Source organism: Rhopalosiphum maidis, chromosome 4 (assembly GCF_003676215.2).
Source record: "Rhopalosiphum maidis isolate BTI-1 chromosome 4, ASM367621v3, whole genome shotgun sequence".
NCBI classification, from domain to species: domain Eukaryota; kingdom Metazoa; phylum Arthropoda; class Insecta; order Hemiptera; family Aphididae; genus Rhopalosiphum; species Rhopalosiphum maidis.
The window spans coordinates 27,624,979-27,644,868 of record NC_040880.1 but is presented as its reverse complement, the minus strand read 5'-3'; the positions used below and the strand labels follow the sequence as shown (position 1 = coordinate 27,644,868).

General features: G+C 28.3%; 2 protein-coding genes across 2 annotated transcripts in view; one reads left to right on the top strand and one right to left on the bottom strand.

Moving 5' to 3' along the window:
- Positions 1 to 3,211: 3,211 nt before the first annotated feature.
- LOC113552057 lies at positions 3,212 to 13,730 on the top strand. The gene is made up of 2 exons (XM_026954726.1): positions 3,212 to 3,318; positions 11,338 to 13,730. The coding sequence occupies exons 1-2, from the start codon at positions 3,237 to 3,239 to the stop codon at positions 13,728 to 13,730; spliced, it is 2,475 nt and encodes an 824-aa protein (XP_026810527.1). The 5' UTR covers positions 3,212 to 3,236.
- The window catches only part of LOC113552047 (dynein heavy chain 7, axonemal-like), a 25,425-nt gene continuing 14,859 nt past the window's right edge, over positions 9,325 to 19,890 (bottom strand). The window contains exons 35-47 of the mRNA XM_026954715.1: positions 19,046 to 19,238; positions 18,811 to 18,967; positions 18,532 to 18,737; positions 18,227 to 18,367; positions 18,011 to 18,162; positions 17,561 to 17,934; positions 17,314 to 17,493; positions 16,970 to 17,248; positions 16,679 to 16,915; positions 16,108 to 16,605; positions 14,297 to 14,526; positions 13,869 to 14,149; positions 9,325 to 9,354 (exon numbers count right to left, since the gene is read on the bottom strand). Coding sequence (XP_026810516.1) covers positions 13,891 to 14,149; positions 14,297 to 14,526; positions 16,108 to 16,605; positions 16,679 to 16,915; positions 16,970 to 17,248; positions 17,314 to 17,493; positions 17,561 to 17,934; positions 18,011 to 18,162; positions 18,227 to 18,367; positions 18,532 to 18,737; positions 18,811 to 18,967; positions 19,046 to 19,238 — 2,906 coding nt within the window. The 3' untranslated portion in view covers positions 9,325 to 9,354; positions 13,869 to 13,890. The remainder of the gene's footprint in view (positions 9,355 to 13,868; positions 14,150 to 14,296; positions 14,527 to 16,107; positions 16,606 to 16,678; positions 16,916 to 16,969; positions 17,249 to 17,313; positions 17,494 to 17,560; positions 17,935 to 18,010; positions 18,163 to 18,226; positions 18,368 to 18,531; positions 18,738 to 18,810; positions 18,968 to 19,045; positions 19,239 to 19,890) is intronic.

Here is a 19,890-nt window from a genome sequence, read left to right as displayed (position 1 = left end):
GTACTGTAGTGGATTAGTGGAGGTTTAGGACATCGTCACCGGCTACACCACGCGACACGAAATCGCTCTAAACGCACCGAAATCGTCTTTATAATAAGGTTAGGTAATGATACGATATCGTCCACGCCATGTGCGTGCGAGAGTGTAAATATATTTATTATAATAATAATAGGTGTACCTATTCGCCTTCTTCTCTATCCTACGCCTTCTTCGCCGTACCATCTCCGCCCAAATCCCCCGTATTATACATCCACGTGCTTACGATAAAGATATTGTACGCATTATATATCGATAATATTATCATCAAATTTTACTTAAATAATCACCGACACAGTTCGATTACGCAGATGGTGCGGGTCATCATCGTTTTCACCACAAAAATAAATATTAAATACGAAATCGCAATAGCAGCGTGTTTAGACATACTTTTCTCTGTTGCGTAACAAGTACACAGTGCACAAAAATTGTAATTTTGACACCGATCGCACAGAAACTAAACACATAATAGCTATCATAATTATTTTAGCTTCGTATTTCGTAACGAGCACGCGTTTCTGGCAAGAAATGTGTGAGACCACATATTGATTCATTAATAATAATAACACACAACTTGAATATTCCATTGTTTCCACTTGTAGTTTGTATTAACAGGTTAATAGTATTATAAACACACAAAACATACATATCAAATATTTAATGTCCGAGAAACGTTTCCGACAGCACACGAAACCACAATATTATAGAATCGAGTTCTCACGCGTTGACGGTTCATCGGTGGCGAGGAGAAAAAATGCCATATATGTTTCGAACGATTTGTAGATTTCAATTTCACGCAGTCATCGGCGCGCGATAGGAAACTCGATCGCGATGAATAAATGAATAACATTTTCTCGATAATCGCATGTTGGATAAGTCCCGTGGTTGCCGACATTCTGTATAAGATATTATGATATTATAAATTAGTTAATTCTAGAGCTATTATCATTATTTATTACGAGCTGAGTAGACTAATACAATTAGTGAATACGAAGGACATCGATAAAGTTTTCTTCAATTCTGATAGAGCGCGTTATAAAATGCATTAATTATTATTATTTAGTATTCAGCTATTCGATCATCTCCTTTCGTATTCCTAACGCATCGTAAACCGTATTATACAATATCGCCCATCTTACTTCACTTCCCACCACATTCGTTCACTTGAATGCAATTTTAAAAAAAACCATCAACCATCAAATTACAACGTTATAATAACATTACAAACAAATTTACATTTTAAAAACTCGATGGCTTTTTTATCGGAATATTATTAGATTTTGTAGAAATCAATAGCGTTTCGAAACCGTGATCAGTTTTCGTCGGTTGACGTTTAATCGATTTAATTGAAAACGGAAAAAATATCTACCAGTGGAAATATGAATAGATACTTGTAAATTGTTTTAATACCAAATATATTATACTACATATACGAATATACGAGACCGATAGGAAGTTGTCGAGTGTTCACCTCCATCCATGCGTTAAGCTGGCATAAATCCGACTATACGTAATATTCTATTAAGAGGACGTGATATCTGCGATGTCTGTATGGTAAAGGTGATTAAGTTAATGAACATATTGAACTTAGTTAAGTCGACGTTGAGATAAACCGCAGTTATAAATTCATAGTTAACAAACAATACATTAAACTCTAAACATATTTATTTAATACGAAGAAATCTTTGAAACTAAATTCGTACGAATTTTGGTTCTAGTTACATAGTTTGAATAAGTACAAAATATTTACAAAAAAAATTGTGAAAATACAACGAGGAGATGCTATTGAAACGTACGTATTTATGATACTGTTTCGTAATATTCACAGTAACTATAATAGATGTAATAATTTAGGTAATTAAACGTTTATGTCAGTTGATTTATTAAATAATACTTATTTTTTTATTTATATTTAAAATAATTGTACATGGGAATCGTGATCAAACAAAAAAAGCGTAATTAACCAAAGTTAAATATATATATTTATTATTTATATATTATTTAAACTCGATGTATTATTTAACTACTTTTCAAATTAACTAAACTTAGAAAATTAAAAAAAAAATTTCTAACTAGTTGATCTAACATTTTTTTTTTTTTTTAAATTAACTTTGTGGATAGACGGTTAATGTTCACTTTTTGGTTTATTATGGCACACCATATGTAGGTCACTGGGAAATGTAGCGAAATTCAACTGTTCAAAATCAAAATTGTGACATCTAGGCCAATATTTGAGTTTAATATTTGTTTTAAGCAACAATTATAATATGTTCTACTTAAATAATAACAGATTTTAACAGGAAAACGATTCAGACGCGCTCCTCAGTGCGGTATTTACCAACTAAACAGACCGAGAACCCATTCGGACATTTCGAAACCACACCGCTAATATTATACACAGTCGTCATAGTCGTTGTATGTATACACAAATATACGAACGATAAACGACAAAACGCGGCGAACGTAAGTGGAGCACACTCGGCGGTAATGACTATTGTTTTCCGCGATGGCAAAAACAAAAAAAAAAAAACAAAAAAACGGTAAACGTCCGTCGCCGCTCATCGTGCTGGCAATAAACGTTCATAGGTAATAGCAGTCCTGCAGTGTTGCGCGGTGGTGAGATTTAAAAATAAACAATTATTATTATTATTATTATATAAACGAAACCTAATGAATAGAGAAAAATAATGTTAACGAAAACAATAATATGCGTTCACGTGCACATACAATACGTCGTCGAATTAATCGCGTGCGAATTGCAAATGCGTCCAAATTTCATACCGTCCCCGCGGTCACGCGAACGCGAGTGCGTACGACATTCGATCGACCGATTGCGCGCGCGGGTGTGTGTGTAAAATAAAAAATAATAATAATAATGAAAACCCGACAGCAAAACAAAAAACTGCAAACGGAACGCAATTCCATATGAGAGAGAAAAAAAAAACGCTGACGTATACGTATACACGCGAGTTGCTTTCGCCGCGCCGCGTGCAAACGAGACGGCAGTTGCGACGCTCGTCCGGACAATTTTACTATCACCATAGTGTGCATACATTGCGTTATATTTTATTAATCGGCCGACACGCGGACGCGGTCCACACCACGATAATAATAACGATATCAATCGCGAGGTCCGGACGTTGCACTGTCGACCTTCCCGGATGATACCGACGACAATATGGCTGCTGTCGGCCGCCGCGATGATGCTGTCGTCGGAGACAGTCAACGCGGAACGACAACGGGAACATACGAACGAGGACGGCGGTGGCGACAACTCTTACGGTGAGTGCTCCGCGAACGGTTTCGATGGTGTTGTTGATCTTGACGTTCTCGTCTTGCCGGTATTTTTTGACAGCCGGTTTTTAATCAAAATATACTTGTTCCGGTATTGAAAACGAATTTTAGTGCAACAAGTATTCGGGTATAGGTACATGCATTCTGAATAATTTTTTACTGTCTGCATTCAATAGTTTTCCCGTAATATGTATTTTTTTTTTTTTATGACTAGATTTCCAGAATAATCTCAATAATCCACGCCTCGCCTCGAACACGGTTTATATTATCTTGATTTATATTCTGCAATGTTAATTCATTATTAGTGCATACGAATTATAATAAAGTGCTATAGATACAGAGCCTACATACTACGTCCAATTTAGTTGTTTTGTCTTAATAGTTATACTCGACTTTCACCTTCAATTCTTAGAAAATAGATAAATGAGAATACAATCTAAATAATTCATATATTATTATTTATTTTGATGAAGAAATGTGTGTTTGCAAATGAATATCATAATGTCACCAGTACATTTAGGTCGTGTAGGTATTTACTGTGTGTTTGGTTTCTTCTAGTATCTTATATTATTAATAAGTATTGAAAAAAACCATGGTTAGATATGTAGAAAGAATAAAAACACAAGTTCTTTTGTACAAGAGAACTCTTATTTGAGTTCGATTATAAGAAATCACAACAAAATGTATTAAATTATCAATGATTTTTTAATATTTTCTCTAAACTATAGGTAACCTTATAAGCATTAATTCACTAAGCATATTGAATTTAATAATACTTATTGAAAAAAATTATCGATATAACTGATCCCGCAGACTATACAGTGTAATACATACTATACATGTATAACATAAATACGAGTATAGGCATCAGTTATTCGCTGTTCAGTGTTCATGCTATCTAGAAATATATAACTGCTAAGTATATGAATATCTAGTTAAGAACTTCAAAATTAAATTTATGGATCGTTCATACTTTGTGATTCCGTTTCACAGGAAACATTAGTGAAAATATTCAAGACGTAATAACACAATTTTATAATCAATATTTTGTATTCTAGGAACAATTATATAGGGATAAAAACTGTTTAAATATTATTTTCTCGTTACGTTACTAGATTTTGAGTCTCTGTAAAGAGTACTTTTCTAAACTAACCTGAAAAATTAAAATTAAGTCTATATTTTAAGATATATGTACAACGCCACTATTATTCGATCGCAACACTTTTTCATTCACTTCGAATAATCAAAAATAATAGAAAGTACCTACCTGAAAATATTTTCCTATGTGTCATACATATTAAGTGGCTGTCACACACTCACACATAATGACGTCTATGCCTTGAAAATAACAACACGCAAAATGTTCATTCCAAAGTTCTAGTTCTAACTTTGCATTGTTAGCTTTAATAAGAACGCTATCTGAGTTCTTCTTTAATTGAGCTTATACAATATATTAATATTCAAAGCGAGTGTTCAGCATTTTTAAATGTTAATATTTCATGTAGGTAATTCACTTAAAAATTAAAATATTGTTAAATCCCTCAAAATGAATACAGATAAGTGATCATTTTCTTAAATATTAAATAATAATCAAACTTTTTAAAAACTTTTTTTTTTTTGTAACTGCAACGCGCGTAATATTATTAGGTACAAGGTATATGCTCCAAATGTCGCATTGCATTTCTCTGGCTGATAAAATCAATATAATACGGCGAATGAAATTGACAAAACAGTCAGAATAAGAAAAATATCAAAATTAACGAGTAAAAATCAAATTTGGTTTTAATTAAACACTTGAAATTTTCGGTGGTTTCAATAAACATATTTTTTGGTAGTCCCTGATTTAAAGGTACCTTTTACCTAATATTTAAATTAAAAAGCATACCTTCAATTGAAATGTTTCGCTATCTCTGAGCATATAAATTCGTATAGTTTAGTCATAACTTTGAATTGCATAAACATTTTTTCAATAATTTAAGTACCCAACTTAGTGTGATATTTCACGGCAAAAATAATAACCTAGTATAATAACAATTTATTTAAATTTTTCTAGAAATCTCGAGAGCAAAAAGGGAGTGTCAGCGGATGACTGATTGAGGTTCAGTGAGAAATTGCATAAATGTATTATAGGCGCCCAACGCGTTTATAATCCTGACTGAATGTTTAAGGTGGCTAATGGAGGATATAAACGATGAGATTGAATGTAAAATAGAAGATCGTACGCGAGCCGCGTTATGTCAGCGTGTGAATGGATTATGATACAGATGTTAGGTATGGTATGGGAAGTGGTAGTTTGTTTTTTGGGGTAAAGACTTAGAGTCTTTCCAACCTTCATATGTCATATAAAATAACAGCCTCAAGTGATAATCACGTACGCGATATATTGTACTATCGAATGAAAAAATATTAGAAATTGAAAATTTTAGTTCCGTGACCATTGCTGATAGTGTTTTTGTGTGCATCGAACTTTAGAAAAAAATGTATCAATTGCCTATAAATAGTTCAAATAGAACTAAAATATCAGTTATACTGTTCTAAGTATTTTTACTGCTGTATAAAGTTATCCTTAGGTAATCCAAAATCAATTGCTAAAAAAAAATTAAAACATTTAAGTATGTTTATTTTAATTCAATTTAATTAATAAACTATAATATTTACTATTTAATATTCAAAGAGGAAAGTGTCTTAGTTTTTATTATATTTTATAAATCGATTTTAAATAGTGTATGAAATATGAATACTATAAACTAATTACACTTTATACTATGGTAGAATTTTTCATCCAACATCTTAAAGTCTATTATAGTAATCTAATCTTAATGCATGACTTGCAATCTATAAATTAAGTTTTAACCTTAGAAAGTTATAAAATCATAAAAATGTATTGTTAATACACTATTATATTATTATTTATCAAACATAATTAATTCGACTGAAACTAAAAAAAAAATTCATATGATTCGAGCATTTAGAACATTCAACAAAATATAGTTATAAATGTTTTATATTAAACGCAAATTCTAAAATCCAATGGATTTTTTTTAGAAGTGATCTAAACAGGCATTAAATCAAAATTATAATTTCAGAGAAGTTCTTGATTTTAAACATGATTAATAAAAAATGTTTTTATTTATTTTTGAATAAATCAATAAAATGTTAGTGATCAATAATTAAAAATTATTTATTATAACAACTAATTGAACCCTGACATTTCCAATAAGTTAAAATTTGTTTTAATTCAAGGTACAAACTCGTCGCTTCGTTACACGATTAGTTTTACAAGTACAAAATTAAAATCATTATCCTCCTGTAAGTAAATTTAATGAACTCGCTATTCAAACTTAAGTTTTAATAGTATATCTCCAGTCAAACAACACTAACACATTGGTCTAAGTCCAAGTGATATTTTTATTTCAAAATATGAAATAATATTAAAATACACCGATTAATATGAACACTATATACTGTGTTTTATTTTAATATAGTTGAGTAAAAATCTTAAACCAATAATAATAATTTATATAGAAAATTAATACGAGAACTCTACTAATCTATTTATTTGAGAATTGTTTAATATGCATAAATTTATTTCGTCAAATTTTGGAGCCATTAATTTCATGATCATTTAAATTACAACACCAATTTAATGATCTTTCGTTTGTTAGTTCGTAACACCCATCCAGTTATCAGCGTTAATAATGTGTAAAATTAAAAACAAACACGCGCACTCCGTATTAACTAAATTACCTGCTTAAACATCATATAACTAATTAAAATTATAAATTTACAGGTAAAATCATTTTTAAAACAATTATTTAAAAACAAAATGTGTGACTCAATAGTATAACTGTTATGCACTGAAGGGCTTAAAATTAAACAAACCAATAAATTATTTCTCATCATTAAATCTGAATTAAGAGGAGTACAATTCAATTAAACCAACCCTTAAACTCGCTATAAATATAATCGATTTTATAATTGTTCGATGGCTAAAAATACGAGTACCGAAAATAATTTTGTATTTTAATTTCACAGAGGTCAATTATTTAATGTGAAGGAATAATTAGATACTAACGTTTATCTATTAGATTTGTATTCTTAATTAGACTATTAGACCGTATAATATTCATCAATTGAAACCATTTTGTAGATTTTCATATAATCGTTTCAATAAAAAAAAATAAAAATTTAACCTACAATATTTTAATTCTGTGTTTGTTAAAAGACCTTGTTAAATTTTATCTGATTATACAATTAAATATTTCGTACAAATAATATTAAGGAAAATAGTTTAAACAGGTCTATATTTTAACAAATCGAATTAAAATTGATAGACAATTTTATCAAAATTGATTAATTACACGTCATGTTGTTGATTTTCTTTGTTAATAACTTATTGTTTCTTTTATGAATTATGAATAGCGTAAACGTTAAACTATATTAATATTCCAAAACAAATATGATTATAATATACCCAACTTTCCTAAGACATCCATGATACAGTGTGGAACGAATGTTAGTCTGGATAATAATAACAGCACAAAGCACAATATTATAGCATTTTAAAATCATTATTAAACTATCAACTTTCGACCAATTTTCTAACATAAGTAATCCAAAACCACCTTACATGAGTAGGTACATCTTATAATCATGCCATGAATATATTATCAATAGTTTTAAGCTTATATATTCATAACATATTAATTATTAATAATGGACTATTCACAACATATTCTGAATCTATCTAATAATCATAAAATAATAATATAATACTATACCTACATAAAATATTCAAAAAAATTAACGATGAATAATCTACTCTATGTACTCCCATAAAATAATACAGGATTTTGTAAGTATTTCAAAATACTTATAATATTCTTGAACTATTAAAATCTAAGCATAAAAAAAATTTTATCATGCAAAAATCAAAATTAAAGCCTCAAATGAAACGTTAGTATTTTTAAATTTTATTTTTACCCATGTTATTTAATTGTATATTTAGAAACTAAATATCACAATATACATATTTTTCTTAAATAAATATAAATAATAAATAATAATAACTATTATAATTAAAATTATTTTACAATAACACAATAATAACTACGAACTTAATTAGAAAGTTATCAATGAAGTTAAACACTGAAATACATAACACGAAGTAATATTAAAGTGTATAATGATTTAATAATAATAAAATTATTTAAATGTGATTTATCGATATTAATAAAATCAATTTTTATTTAATATACTTACACCTTTTAATTTAATAGAATATTGATATTAATGACGTAAGTATGTCATTAAAAATGTAATCATTTTGTATTAATGAGATTTAACATAAATAATGATAAATTTGTATATCAAATAAATATAAACACAGCAGGTTTTTGTCAAGTGAATATATTAATATGTTGAGTGTTGACATTTCTTTATATTACGTTCGAAGAATGTTTGTATGACTAAAAAATGTTATAATGAAATAAGATTTAATAAAAAAAAATTGTAATAAGAGTTCATCTATTCATTTCAGCAATGTTTGCTTCCTCCACTTTGATACCTAATCAAAAAATATCAGATTTTTATTTCAAATGAAATAATTTTAATATCACAAAAAACATACTAAATCGAATTTAAAAATAAAAAATTATTTGCAATAAAAAAACGTCACTCAGTATTTCGTTAACTATTTATGTAAATATGGTATAAAAATAGTATTCTTTCTTTCTAGTATTTTATCTCTTTTTAATTTTTTTTTTCGACCTAAAAAAACATCGACACCAAAGTCCTCCTTTTTATTATGTGCATAAAAATGATAGTAAATAATATTACACTTACTCTAAATAGTCTAAATTATATGATTTATCCCACAAACTATTTAAAATATGATTTTTATATTTGTAAGATATGAAATACTGAATATTGCTGTGTATTAAACAATATCTGATGACTAGAATATTTTTAAAATATAATTTTTTTGCTTTGTATTTTATCTGTTTTTTCTTGTGAGAGAAAATTCTGCAAAAATAACAAAAATTCAAATTTAGTGTAATAAACTTAACCTGAAATATTATCATCTCGAGAAAGGACTATAATAGTATATTACACTCTTATTAGATATTTCATTAAAAAGAAAAAGAAATAGATGTTTGAAAAATCCATCTTGTAGGTATTATTCTGTTGAGAATAAGCTTTCGTTTTAATTTAAGACTTAAACCTGAATATTAATTCGTTTTAAATTAGTTTTTTTGGTAGCTAAAAAGCATCTAATTATTTTGTATAATAAATTATGTAGAGATACCTACTAGCAAGTGTTAACAACACTAAAATCATCAGACATTTTCCAATCATTTAACCAATACTTATCTACCTACCTTAAAGTATTATAAGTGTTTAACCGAAAATGTCCAGAAAAATAATTTTAATTTTTTTTAAATGTCAATTAATAAAAATTTAAAAAAATATATTATAATTTTTAAATGTACAACTACAAACTATTCAATTATAAAATATAAATTTTTCTTATATATTGACATACTGCTTTCAAAATATTTTTTACTTTTTAACTGAAGTAAATAGAAGCAAGAACATTTTTTAATGATTCTCATTCAAAAAACTGTTTAATACACAAAATTATATTAAAATAACAATATACCCCTATTTGTATGTCATGACTCATGGTTGCCTAATCGAAAAACAAAAAACTAAACTCCTTATTAAAATAAATTTATTTACTAAATTTTAACAAAGAATATTATGAATAACTTTTATTTCATATTGCTATTCATATAAACAATAATAGATTTTGTTTATTCTTTCCTAAAATTAAACAAAATATAGATTTTATTTTTCCAGAATTTATTTTATTTTTTAATGTTCTCATTTGATACATAATTTATTAATATACAAATACATGTGTTTGAATACTGTTGTCTTTAAAAATTCTGATTATATCCATATTTAAAAAAATAAAAATTTAACAATTCGCCAATGTCAAAGCTGAAACTTTATTCCCCATGGGAAATTTAAATGGAAACAGTTATGTCGTTAACTTGAGGCAAGCCCAGGTTCGATTAAGAGTAATGCACAACGAAGTTGATAATAAAAAAAACTTCTTGAATACATCATTTTATGGAGACTACGATCAACTTTATTAATAGGGTTAAAAATATGCTTAATTATATTTAATAATAATGAGTAGTTGAGCAAGGATCTTTACACCTGTCATCTGTAGGTACTTAGCCATAGACAATTTCATTAAAATGTAATTGTATACATCTTATATAAAATTACGTATGCAAAAAAAATAATAATAATTTATCACCTTTTGTCATTTTGTACCAAAAAAAAGTAAAACTTATTTAATTTACATTTTTTAATTGACGTGCATATAATAAAAAAAGAAGATAATTCTAATATCTTTAATGTTAGTGGAACATTTTTTATAAATATTTGAGTTTTTCTAATAACTTTTCATAGCAGTGTATATCAATAAAAACGAATGTAAATTAAGTTTTACAAAACCAATCATTTTTTTCAAAACATTATTGATTAAATAACGATATTGTTACATTTAGCACTCCAATTAATCAATCCATTCTTTAAAGTAAATTCAACCCGTGTATGGCGATTGTATAATTTCGAGTTTTTAAATTTCCGAATTTATGTTAAATTTTCATTAAATAAAAACCAACGCTAAAATATATATTTTTCATTATATTTTACAGTTGTAAATTATTTGAAAAAATTTTCGCAGAATTTAAACTGTGCAATAAAATGTTTATTGCATATTATTATTTTTTTCAAGTAAATTTTGATCAAAATTTCAATTTACCTTAGATATTAAATGAAAATACTTTAAGAAGTCTATATATGTATGCCATTGATATAATATCCGTTAACTGCCATATTATTAATATTGATAAAGTTATTCACGTTTATAGAAGTTTCAATAATAGTTATCAAAAATATTACTTAAATAAATTTAAATTTATTTTTCAGAATTTGAAGAAAAGATACTCCGGGCTTGGTTAGAAAAATATATTGAAAAATACAACAAAAATATTCAGCCATCCACTGGGTCAACAAACATACAGCGCATTGCAAAAAAGAGTCGGACGAGCACTTTTAAAATGCCTATGCTAGACCATGAACATATCACGGCCCTATCAATGTATCCGTTCCTCATCAACCCACTTTATCAACCATCCATTTACTCGAGTTATATTCCATTACTCTATGATGCAACAACTCATCTAATTCCCATTGGACAAGTACCATATCAAAAAGAAGAATACCACCATCGTTTTTTTGGACCTTTACATACCCAATTCCCAATCGGGTATACAAACGTACAAGGAATTATGAGCTCGACGCTAATAAATAATGACCATGAAGTTAAAGAAACGGTAAATGTGCTAAATTCCATTCCCCCGGGCAACCAAGAAGTGATCAAAAAATATGACAACGAATCACATACACAGGAACAAATATTAAACCAAAGTCAAGATTATATTGATCACACATCACCGCAAGGACTTAACCCAGAAGAACTGATAAAAAATTATCAAAAAAAAGTTGACAAAAACGAACAACAAAATTCAAAAAGCGATCGAAAACTACTTGACCAGACTATTGTAGATGATCTTCTAAGCACAGTAACTGCAGATCAGAATCAAATGAGTGAATCTTACGAAATTCAAGACCTACAACCGATGACTACTACTATTGAGTCTAATAACACATCCATGACATTAAATACAATTAACTTAACAGAAATATATCAAACTTCTACTATTTCATCGTTGAATATATCGAACAAAACAAGTAAATCAAAAATATATAGCAAGTCGGCCTCACAGCTTTCATTGAGTTCCGATCAACTAGTAAAGCATATTAATTTACCAAATCATTCCACAACACAAGAGTCGACATTATTGTCGAATACAAAACAACTAGAAACTACGGTTAAAACATTTTCATCAACTACTGATGACGAAAATCAGGAGATTACACTAACCTCTGAAGAAAGGAGCCGACAAAATAAACCACAAAAAGCTCATCATTATTCGAACCACCAACTCACGGCTGATATTTTAAAAGGGCCAACAATTAACATCGAAGAAATATCAACAGAAATGGCCATAACAAGACAAGACTCTAAACTTGTAAATAAATTTCCTACGCCTCCGTTGATAACTACGACTACTCTATTCTCAACTCCATTATGTGAAAATAACGATTGCAAAATAACTTCACCTACACATTATCACTCAATTCCCTTTAATGATAAAGAAAAAAATAATGCATCATCTGATCAGGAATTAAAAAAATATATTAATGGACAGGATAACATTATGAATTTAAATAGTTCGCCAAGACGTCCGTCAGCAATATCCATTTTTACTTCAAAAACTTCCACATTGTCATACCCAAAAACATATCCTGCTATCATATTAACATCATCACAGCCGCATCCCAAGTATTTTTCTTCGACTCAATCGCCATATGCAGAATATATTACTGATAAAAATAATAAAATTCAACCAACAAGTTTACGCTACACTTCATTATTACCCACAATCTTTCAACCACTAAATATTAATAATATTATCACAACTTCAGTATTAGAAGAAACTAAAACAGAACAAACCCCATCGATCACAATGAATTCCAATAAGTGTACAAATAGTATTACACAGAACTCAAATGCCCTTAGACACCATGACGATTCAACTAGACCTACTTCAACATCGAAAATTATTATTGCACCACGTGATTTTTTTAACACCGAGTCACTCATGAAGACTATCCAAAATAATTTAACGTCTGATATAAATATGTATTCAAATAGTTACCAAAGCCCAAAAATCCCAACCGCAACTAAAAAATCAAATACACACAAAGACGATAATATTAATAATTACTTATCGATCACAACAGAAGAAACAAAAAGAAGCTCATTTAAACCAACAGTGATGCCAATAAAACAATATAACTCTGCTCAAAAAAAAGTACCACTTATTACTGATTCCGATGATTCGAAGTTTAGAAAATCAACGTACAATCAAGAAACATTAAACTCTCCACGATCTACCGAAGATTCTGAACTCTGGTACAATCACATGTATCCCCAAAATCCACTTAAAAAAGAGCCTAATGAAGAACAAATTCATTTTCTATTAAAAAAAATTATAAAATTACTCAAACCTGAAATCGAAAAACAGACTCTGACTAAAGAAAGTGTAGCGAGACTTGTACCACCAAGACTTGGAGACCCAGAAAAGTTTGTATACATTATATATCCGTGGGTTATTGACGCGGCTAAAAATATGGAAAATGAAGAACGAACAAGAATTAATGCAAATTTAAATACAACTTCTGACAAGCTATAATGACAATTTTTTTGTAAAAATTATTTATTTTATATTTAAAAAAAAATATTATAATTATAAGTACTGTATTTTTAAGGCTGAAATTACAAATATTAAATTAATAAAATATGTAACAGAAATACAATGAATATTCATTACTTTTATTGCAAGAATGCCAATTTTAATCATTCAGTTGACATAGTAGTGCTACTCCACGGTATATCCAATGAGAGGGTTTTCGATTTGTATCAAGAAATATCGGTAAAACATAATTAGAAGAATGCCCCGTCGTGGACAAAATTCCCCTTCTTTCCGATGTCTTATACACCGGGCATGTATATCTATTTCCTTTGATCAACTCATCTTTCCTTGTAGGTATGAACCATACTAACGGTAACATATCCGTTAATACTTTTGGCAATTGTTCTTCCAGTACCATCCTACAAATTTCATTTAAATATTATCATACTGTATTATAATTTTAATGATATAATAATTAATAATATCTAAAACTACTTAATCTATCAATACGAATGTAATTCGATTGTCCTGCATCACGTAGCATATTTGATTTGATAAAAACGTACTTAGACATATCCCAACGAGCTCCATCTATAAAAAGACCGTAACAATACGCCCCGTCCGTTCTAAGTTCGTTGACTGTATCAGAGTGTTGTACTTGGAAATCAAAGGACAATTGATCTATAGGTATAGAATAACGTCGAGAAAAATTTTGCATCACCCCGGTAAGAAATGCTTGAGTAAAAAATAGTCCACTGAACCAGACTTTATCGGGTTTACCTTGGTCATACCAAATCTAAAATACATATATATAATTTTTTTTTTTTAGTGTTATCGACATAACAAAAAACAAATGTTTTATACTTCAATGTATCAAAGTATTGATAAATACATAATATATTTCGACAGCGTAGTAAAATGAATGATACGTAGCTTACATTTATTGTTTATTACAATATATATAAATATATTTTTATCTGTATAATGTATATATATAGATATATATATATAAATTTAATTCACGTATGAAAAACCTGTTTTTTGTTTCAAGCATACGAGAGGAACATAATGGGTAATAAAAGTATCCGGCAATACTATTTAACAAATAAAAGAAAATACTAAACTCTCATTGCCTACTTACGTGGCTACGTTTAACTTTAATCTAAAAACATTTTACTTATCCGTCAGTTACAATTTATATATTAGGTATATATTTATTTTAGAACAATACGCTAATCTGGAAAAGTTAATATCTTGTAAACGTCTAAGAGTTTGCCTTTTGTCTTTTCTTCTGTCATCAATGTTTATTTCAAAAGAATGTTTTCATTAAATTATTTAAAACACCAATAATTGTAATAATACTCATATTAATATAATAAAACTGCCAACAAGAAAATTGTATTAAAATGATTATTTTTATCTATTTTTAATTTTGTTATTTGTAGATATTATATTTAATATAGAGTCAAATAAATATAAATATTTATTAATCAAAACATGAGTTGTGTAAATTATAAAAAATGTGCACAAAATATTTATCTATTTTAATAAAAGGCAATGTTTGTTTGTGTTTTTAAATTTTGTATTACAAAGAGAAAAAAATCATGTTGGTTCACGAAAAACGAATATTGTTGGTTGCCATTGTTGATTAGATAAAATAAATTAGTTATTATAATTGTATATAATTTTAAACTTGTATTTTATTTTATAAAATCATCCAAATGAAAATGTTAAAAATTGATTTGGTAATTTACATACTTTTAACAGAATATAAGACGGGATAAATCCACTGAGATTATTTTAATTTGCATGTGCAATACCATGCAGAATCAACTAGTATACGTAATAATAACATACTTATTATTATGTATTTTATAATATTTGTTTATTTTATTATTTATATTTATTTTTGCACAGATGATTACAGTGAACTGTGTTTGTACATATTATTATAGAAATAATTTTTCTTTTCATTTTTAGTAATTAACAATTTGTTTTATTATCGGAGTTGTTACGTACTATATATTTGTATTTCACTAAAATAAAATATTTAATACGTAGTAAATTGATATTCAAACAAACAATATTTTAAGTAAGTTATTTAAAATTAATATTAATAAATATTATGAATATTTTAAATTAACATTTATCAAAACTAAAACACTTTTTTAATGTACTTTAAAATAATCCACGTGGACAGGAAACAAATGCTTGATATTAAAATAAAAGTAACTAAATTTTTATATTACCTATTTAGTGTTTTTTAGGAATAATCGAGGAAATTAATAACTATAATTTTAAAGTGATTATAATTTGTTTTAAACTATAATTATAATATTGTTATAATCAATTAGGATACACATATAACAAGGCTTACTTGTAAGAAATTAAGTCGTTCAATAAAATCAGTTATATATCCTCCCAAAGACTTAAGACTTGGATAAGAAAACTTCAACCAAAATACTGGGAATTTGCCCGCGGATAACGATAAGGCTATAGTTTCCAGTTCGGGCGTCATAACAATAGCGCCTTTGATAGCTTTTATCAGGTCTTGTAAGCTTTTACGAATCACAGACAATAGTACGTTAAAACGTTCCATTTCTTGAATAAGGACCACGTTCATAGATTCTGCGTACATAACAGGGTATTTTGTTGTTGCTGCTTCTACGTCAAAATTATTCGGGAGCTTTGTAAGTATATCGGATACGGTTGCTTCCAGTGCCTTTTCCGTTGTATCTGAATCATCTGTTCCACCGCTAGTCTCCATTATTGCTATGAATGATTTAAACAGTAGTGCTGTGGCCTGTAGATCACGGATGATTCCAGAGTTAATGTGCAACCCAAACACTTCTGGACTATGGTCAACTGATATTTCCTTTAGAAGAAATATTGAGTTTTTTTTTAATTATGACTCATATTTATCATCAAAAACGTTTTTATATGCATACTTCAATTTGTTTGATAAAATCATGGTAGTTGGAACGAAACGGGATGCCATACTTCTGATCAATATCACAAAATAAATAATATGGGTTTTCGACTACTTGCGAACAGCAAAATGTGTTCAAAATCGTATTCATTGTACGCCTGTCCCAATCGTCAGTTATTCTACCGCCGTAATTGCATTCTCCCGTTAAATATGTTATAGCATCAAATGGTATTTCGTCGAATTCATTAATATATATCTAAAAATAATTTAATTAGTAACTCGTAAGCTATATTTTTAAACAAGTATGTACTTGAAGTTGTTGTATGGAAATATGATAATCAGATTCATTAAATTCATAAGGTATATTCCATCCAATAGGACCAAATTTTTTTCGTTCTTGAACGATGGCATGGAAAAACGTAATTCCATACAATAGTTTAGTAAATATTCGTTCCTTACCAGGACATCCTTCAAAAAAGTTTTTATCTTTTACAGGGTACGACTGATAGCTCCGAAGCATATTAGCTTGTATTCCCGTGGGAGGCTCGTTAGTCATTTTAACACCATTTTGTAACACAGAAACAGGGAACTAAAATTAATTATTCTTAAAATATTATAATATAGGTACCATAAGCAATATTATTATTCAATTACGTTAACTGAAGGATAGCTAGTCAGCCACAATCTAAAGTCACTATTCACGTTCGAAATATCAAATGAATCGCAAATCACTTCCAACCGCCCCATCCATGAAGTAGCTAAATGACAGTTTTGTAAACATACCCAACCTCCAGTTTTTTGTGCGTTTCTTATCAGCGATTCTGCTATAGGACCCTTTAATTAATGTTAAAATATTTACAATAAATTTATTATATCATCAGTGTATTTATATTGTATTCACTTGTCCCTGGCCTAACGAAACGCTTTGTAGGCTTTCCATCTGACCCATTTTGTTAGCAAACTGCAACAAGCTCGCCATAGGATCTACTCCGGGTGATAAAATAAATATAAGTGGACTCAGACAAATTGAATCACCATATGATTTATTTATGTCAAATGGTGGTGGATAAATGAACTTTTGTCCTAATTCTACTTCAATAACTTTGGTTATAACAGGTATGACTTTATCAGGTCTAATTGCACGTACGACAAGAATTCGTTGAAAATCGGTTAATTTATCATACCAGGGATTAGGAAATTTTAAAATTCTCTGATCAGTTGAATCGTAGTATATTTTCCACTCGTCCACTTTGTTTATAAAATCATTTTTTATACCTGAAATAATTTGATATATAAAACACATTACTATATTAAATCAAAACCTTGTATTAAAATCTATGTTACGATGTACCGTGGTACGCATTTAGTTCATCCAAACGACATATTTCATTCCAACTTCTATCATTAAGCCAATTCGACGCAGGATTAGAAATATTGTTTTTGAAATCAATACCATCAGCCAGAAGAAACATAAGTTCTTGCTTGTCAATTCTTTTTTCGGCGCTATAACAATGGACATATAACGGTCATTAAAAATTACAAAAAACACAATACAATTATCACTCACAGCATTACGGTAGTACACATGATGAAAGAAAACAACATCTTATCCTTTTCAAATAACGACCGACATACATTAGTATATAAATTATAAGTAAACGTTTCTTTCAAAGCTTCTAGGCGTATCCGAATAATTTTTGATTTATTTCTAAATAAAAAATTTATAATTTATTCTTCAAAAATATTAATGAATCTTAAGGCTTAATCTTTGTATATATATTTAAGGTACATATATCTATGAAATTAATGTAATGTGTATGTGTGTGTACCTATTTAATATTATATAATATACTAAAATGTAAATTAACTCACGCTGTTTCAATTGTCATAATAAAAATATTTATAAACCAAGATAATGAATATTGATACATAGGATCAATATTTGGCAAATCGGTAATACAATAATAAAGTATAGAACAGTGTTCAGCAATTGGTTTATACTGTAAACGAAATTGATCAAGAACTGCAACAGTTTCCACTGAAGCCGCTTGTTTTCGGGTTATTTCTTTGGCTAATATCTAGATAATGTAATGCAAAACTATTATCATTACACCTAACAAATAATATAACTTTCATTTTATTAATGTTTACCTTGGAATTATCTAAAACGTCAACTGCGTTTTCATCTTCTAATATATTTCCAGGTGCCGAAAGAATTTGCAGAATATTGTTTTCGACATCCAACAAGGCTTTAATGTTTTCAGCACCCTCAACAATTAGTTGTTGTCTTTTCGACTCCAGATCCGGTCTAAAAATATATTTAACACAAGTTTTTACATTTTTAAATAAACATTTATTATACTATATTATTGTCGAGTATATTTACCGTTCTTTAGCGACAACGATTCCCAATAATTGGGCTTCAAGACCTTCTACAGTCAATGCAAAATTTATAACAGTAACTTTGTTAAATATTTCTGGTAAATAATGTGGATTTCTAAGCTTCGATGTGATATACAATCGGAATTTCGGATTGAACTCTATGACATTTTTTCCAAGTGCTATGTACATCGACTTGTCTGAAATATGAAAAATATTTAAATTATATGTAAATACATATCTGATTGATTGTCGACACGACCTCCATACTATGTTAAATATATTATTAACAATTCTAGAATTATTTAACATTTTATTCAAAATTATGATCCTTATTTTACGATCAAATATTAAAATTTCCTAAATACATCACATTATTATCTATCTCGTATTAATATTTGTTTGAATAAATCCGTTGCATATTGTTTACCATAATAGCCTATCCAAAACATTGCATGATATATATAAAAAATAATCAACTATTCTTAAAGATATCACATCAGTTCTGTGCATCACGACTGACGTCAGTGGAAACACGAGACCCGATTTTTCCCTTCCACCGATCGCTTTACACGAAGCAGTCACGATAATGATCATTTCCAAACTTGTAAGACTTGCATACACCGAATTATAGTCATCGTCGCTGATTTGTGGCTGTATTATGTATAGTATTATAAATACTACTATTTCGAATTTTCGAACACGCGTGTTTTATTGTTGGATCGAGTCACCTGGCATCAGACAGTTCATTAGTGGTTCATATAAAAATCTTTAATAACTGTTATTACCGATGTTACTAAAATAATGTATTAATGTCTAGCAACATTTAATAGCAACTAGAAAAACTATTTT

Excerpts from the sequence above, each read along its gene's own strand:
- LOC113552057 (XM_026954726.1), top strand. The coding sequence starts at position 3,237 with ATGATGCTGTCGTCGGAGACAGTCAACGCGGAACGACAACGGGAACAT. Across the intron at positions 3,319-11,337 it reads CGGTGGCGACAACTCTTACG|AATTTGAAGAAAAGATACTC; the intron begins GTGAGTGCTCCG and ends TTTATTTTTCAG.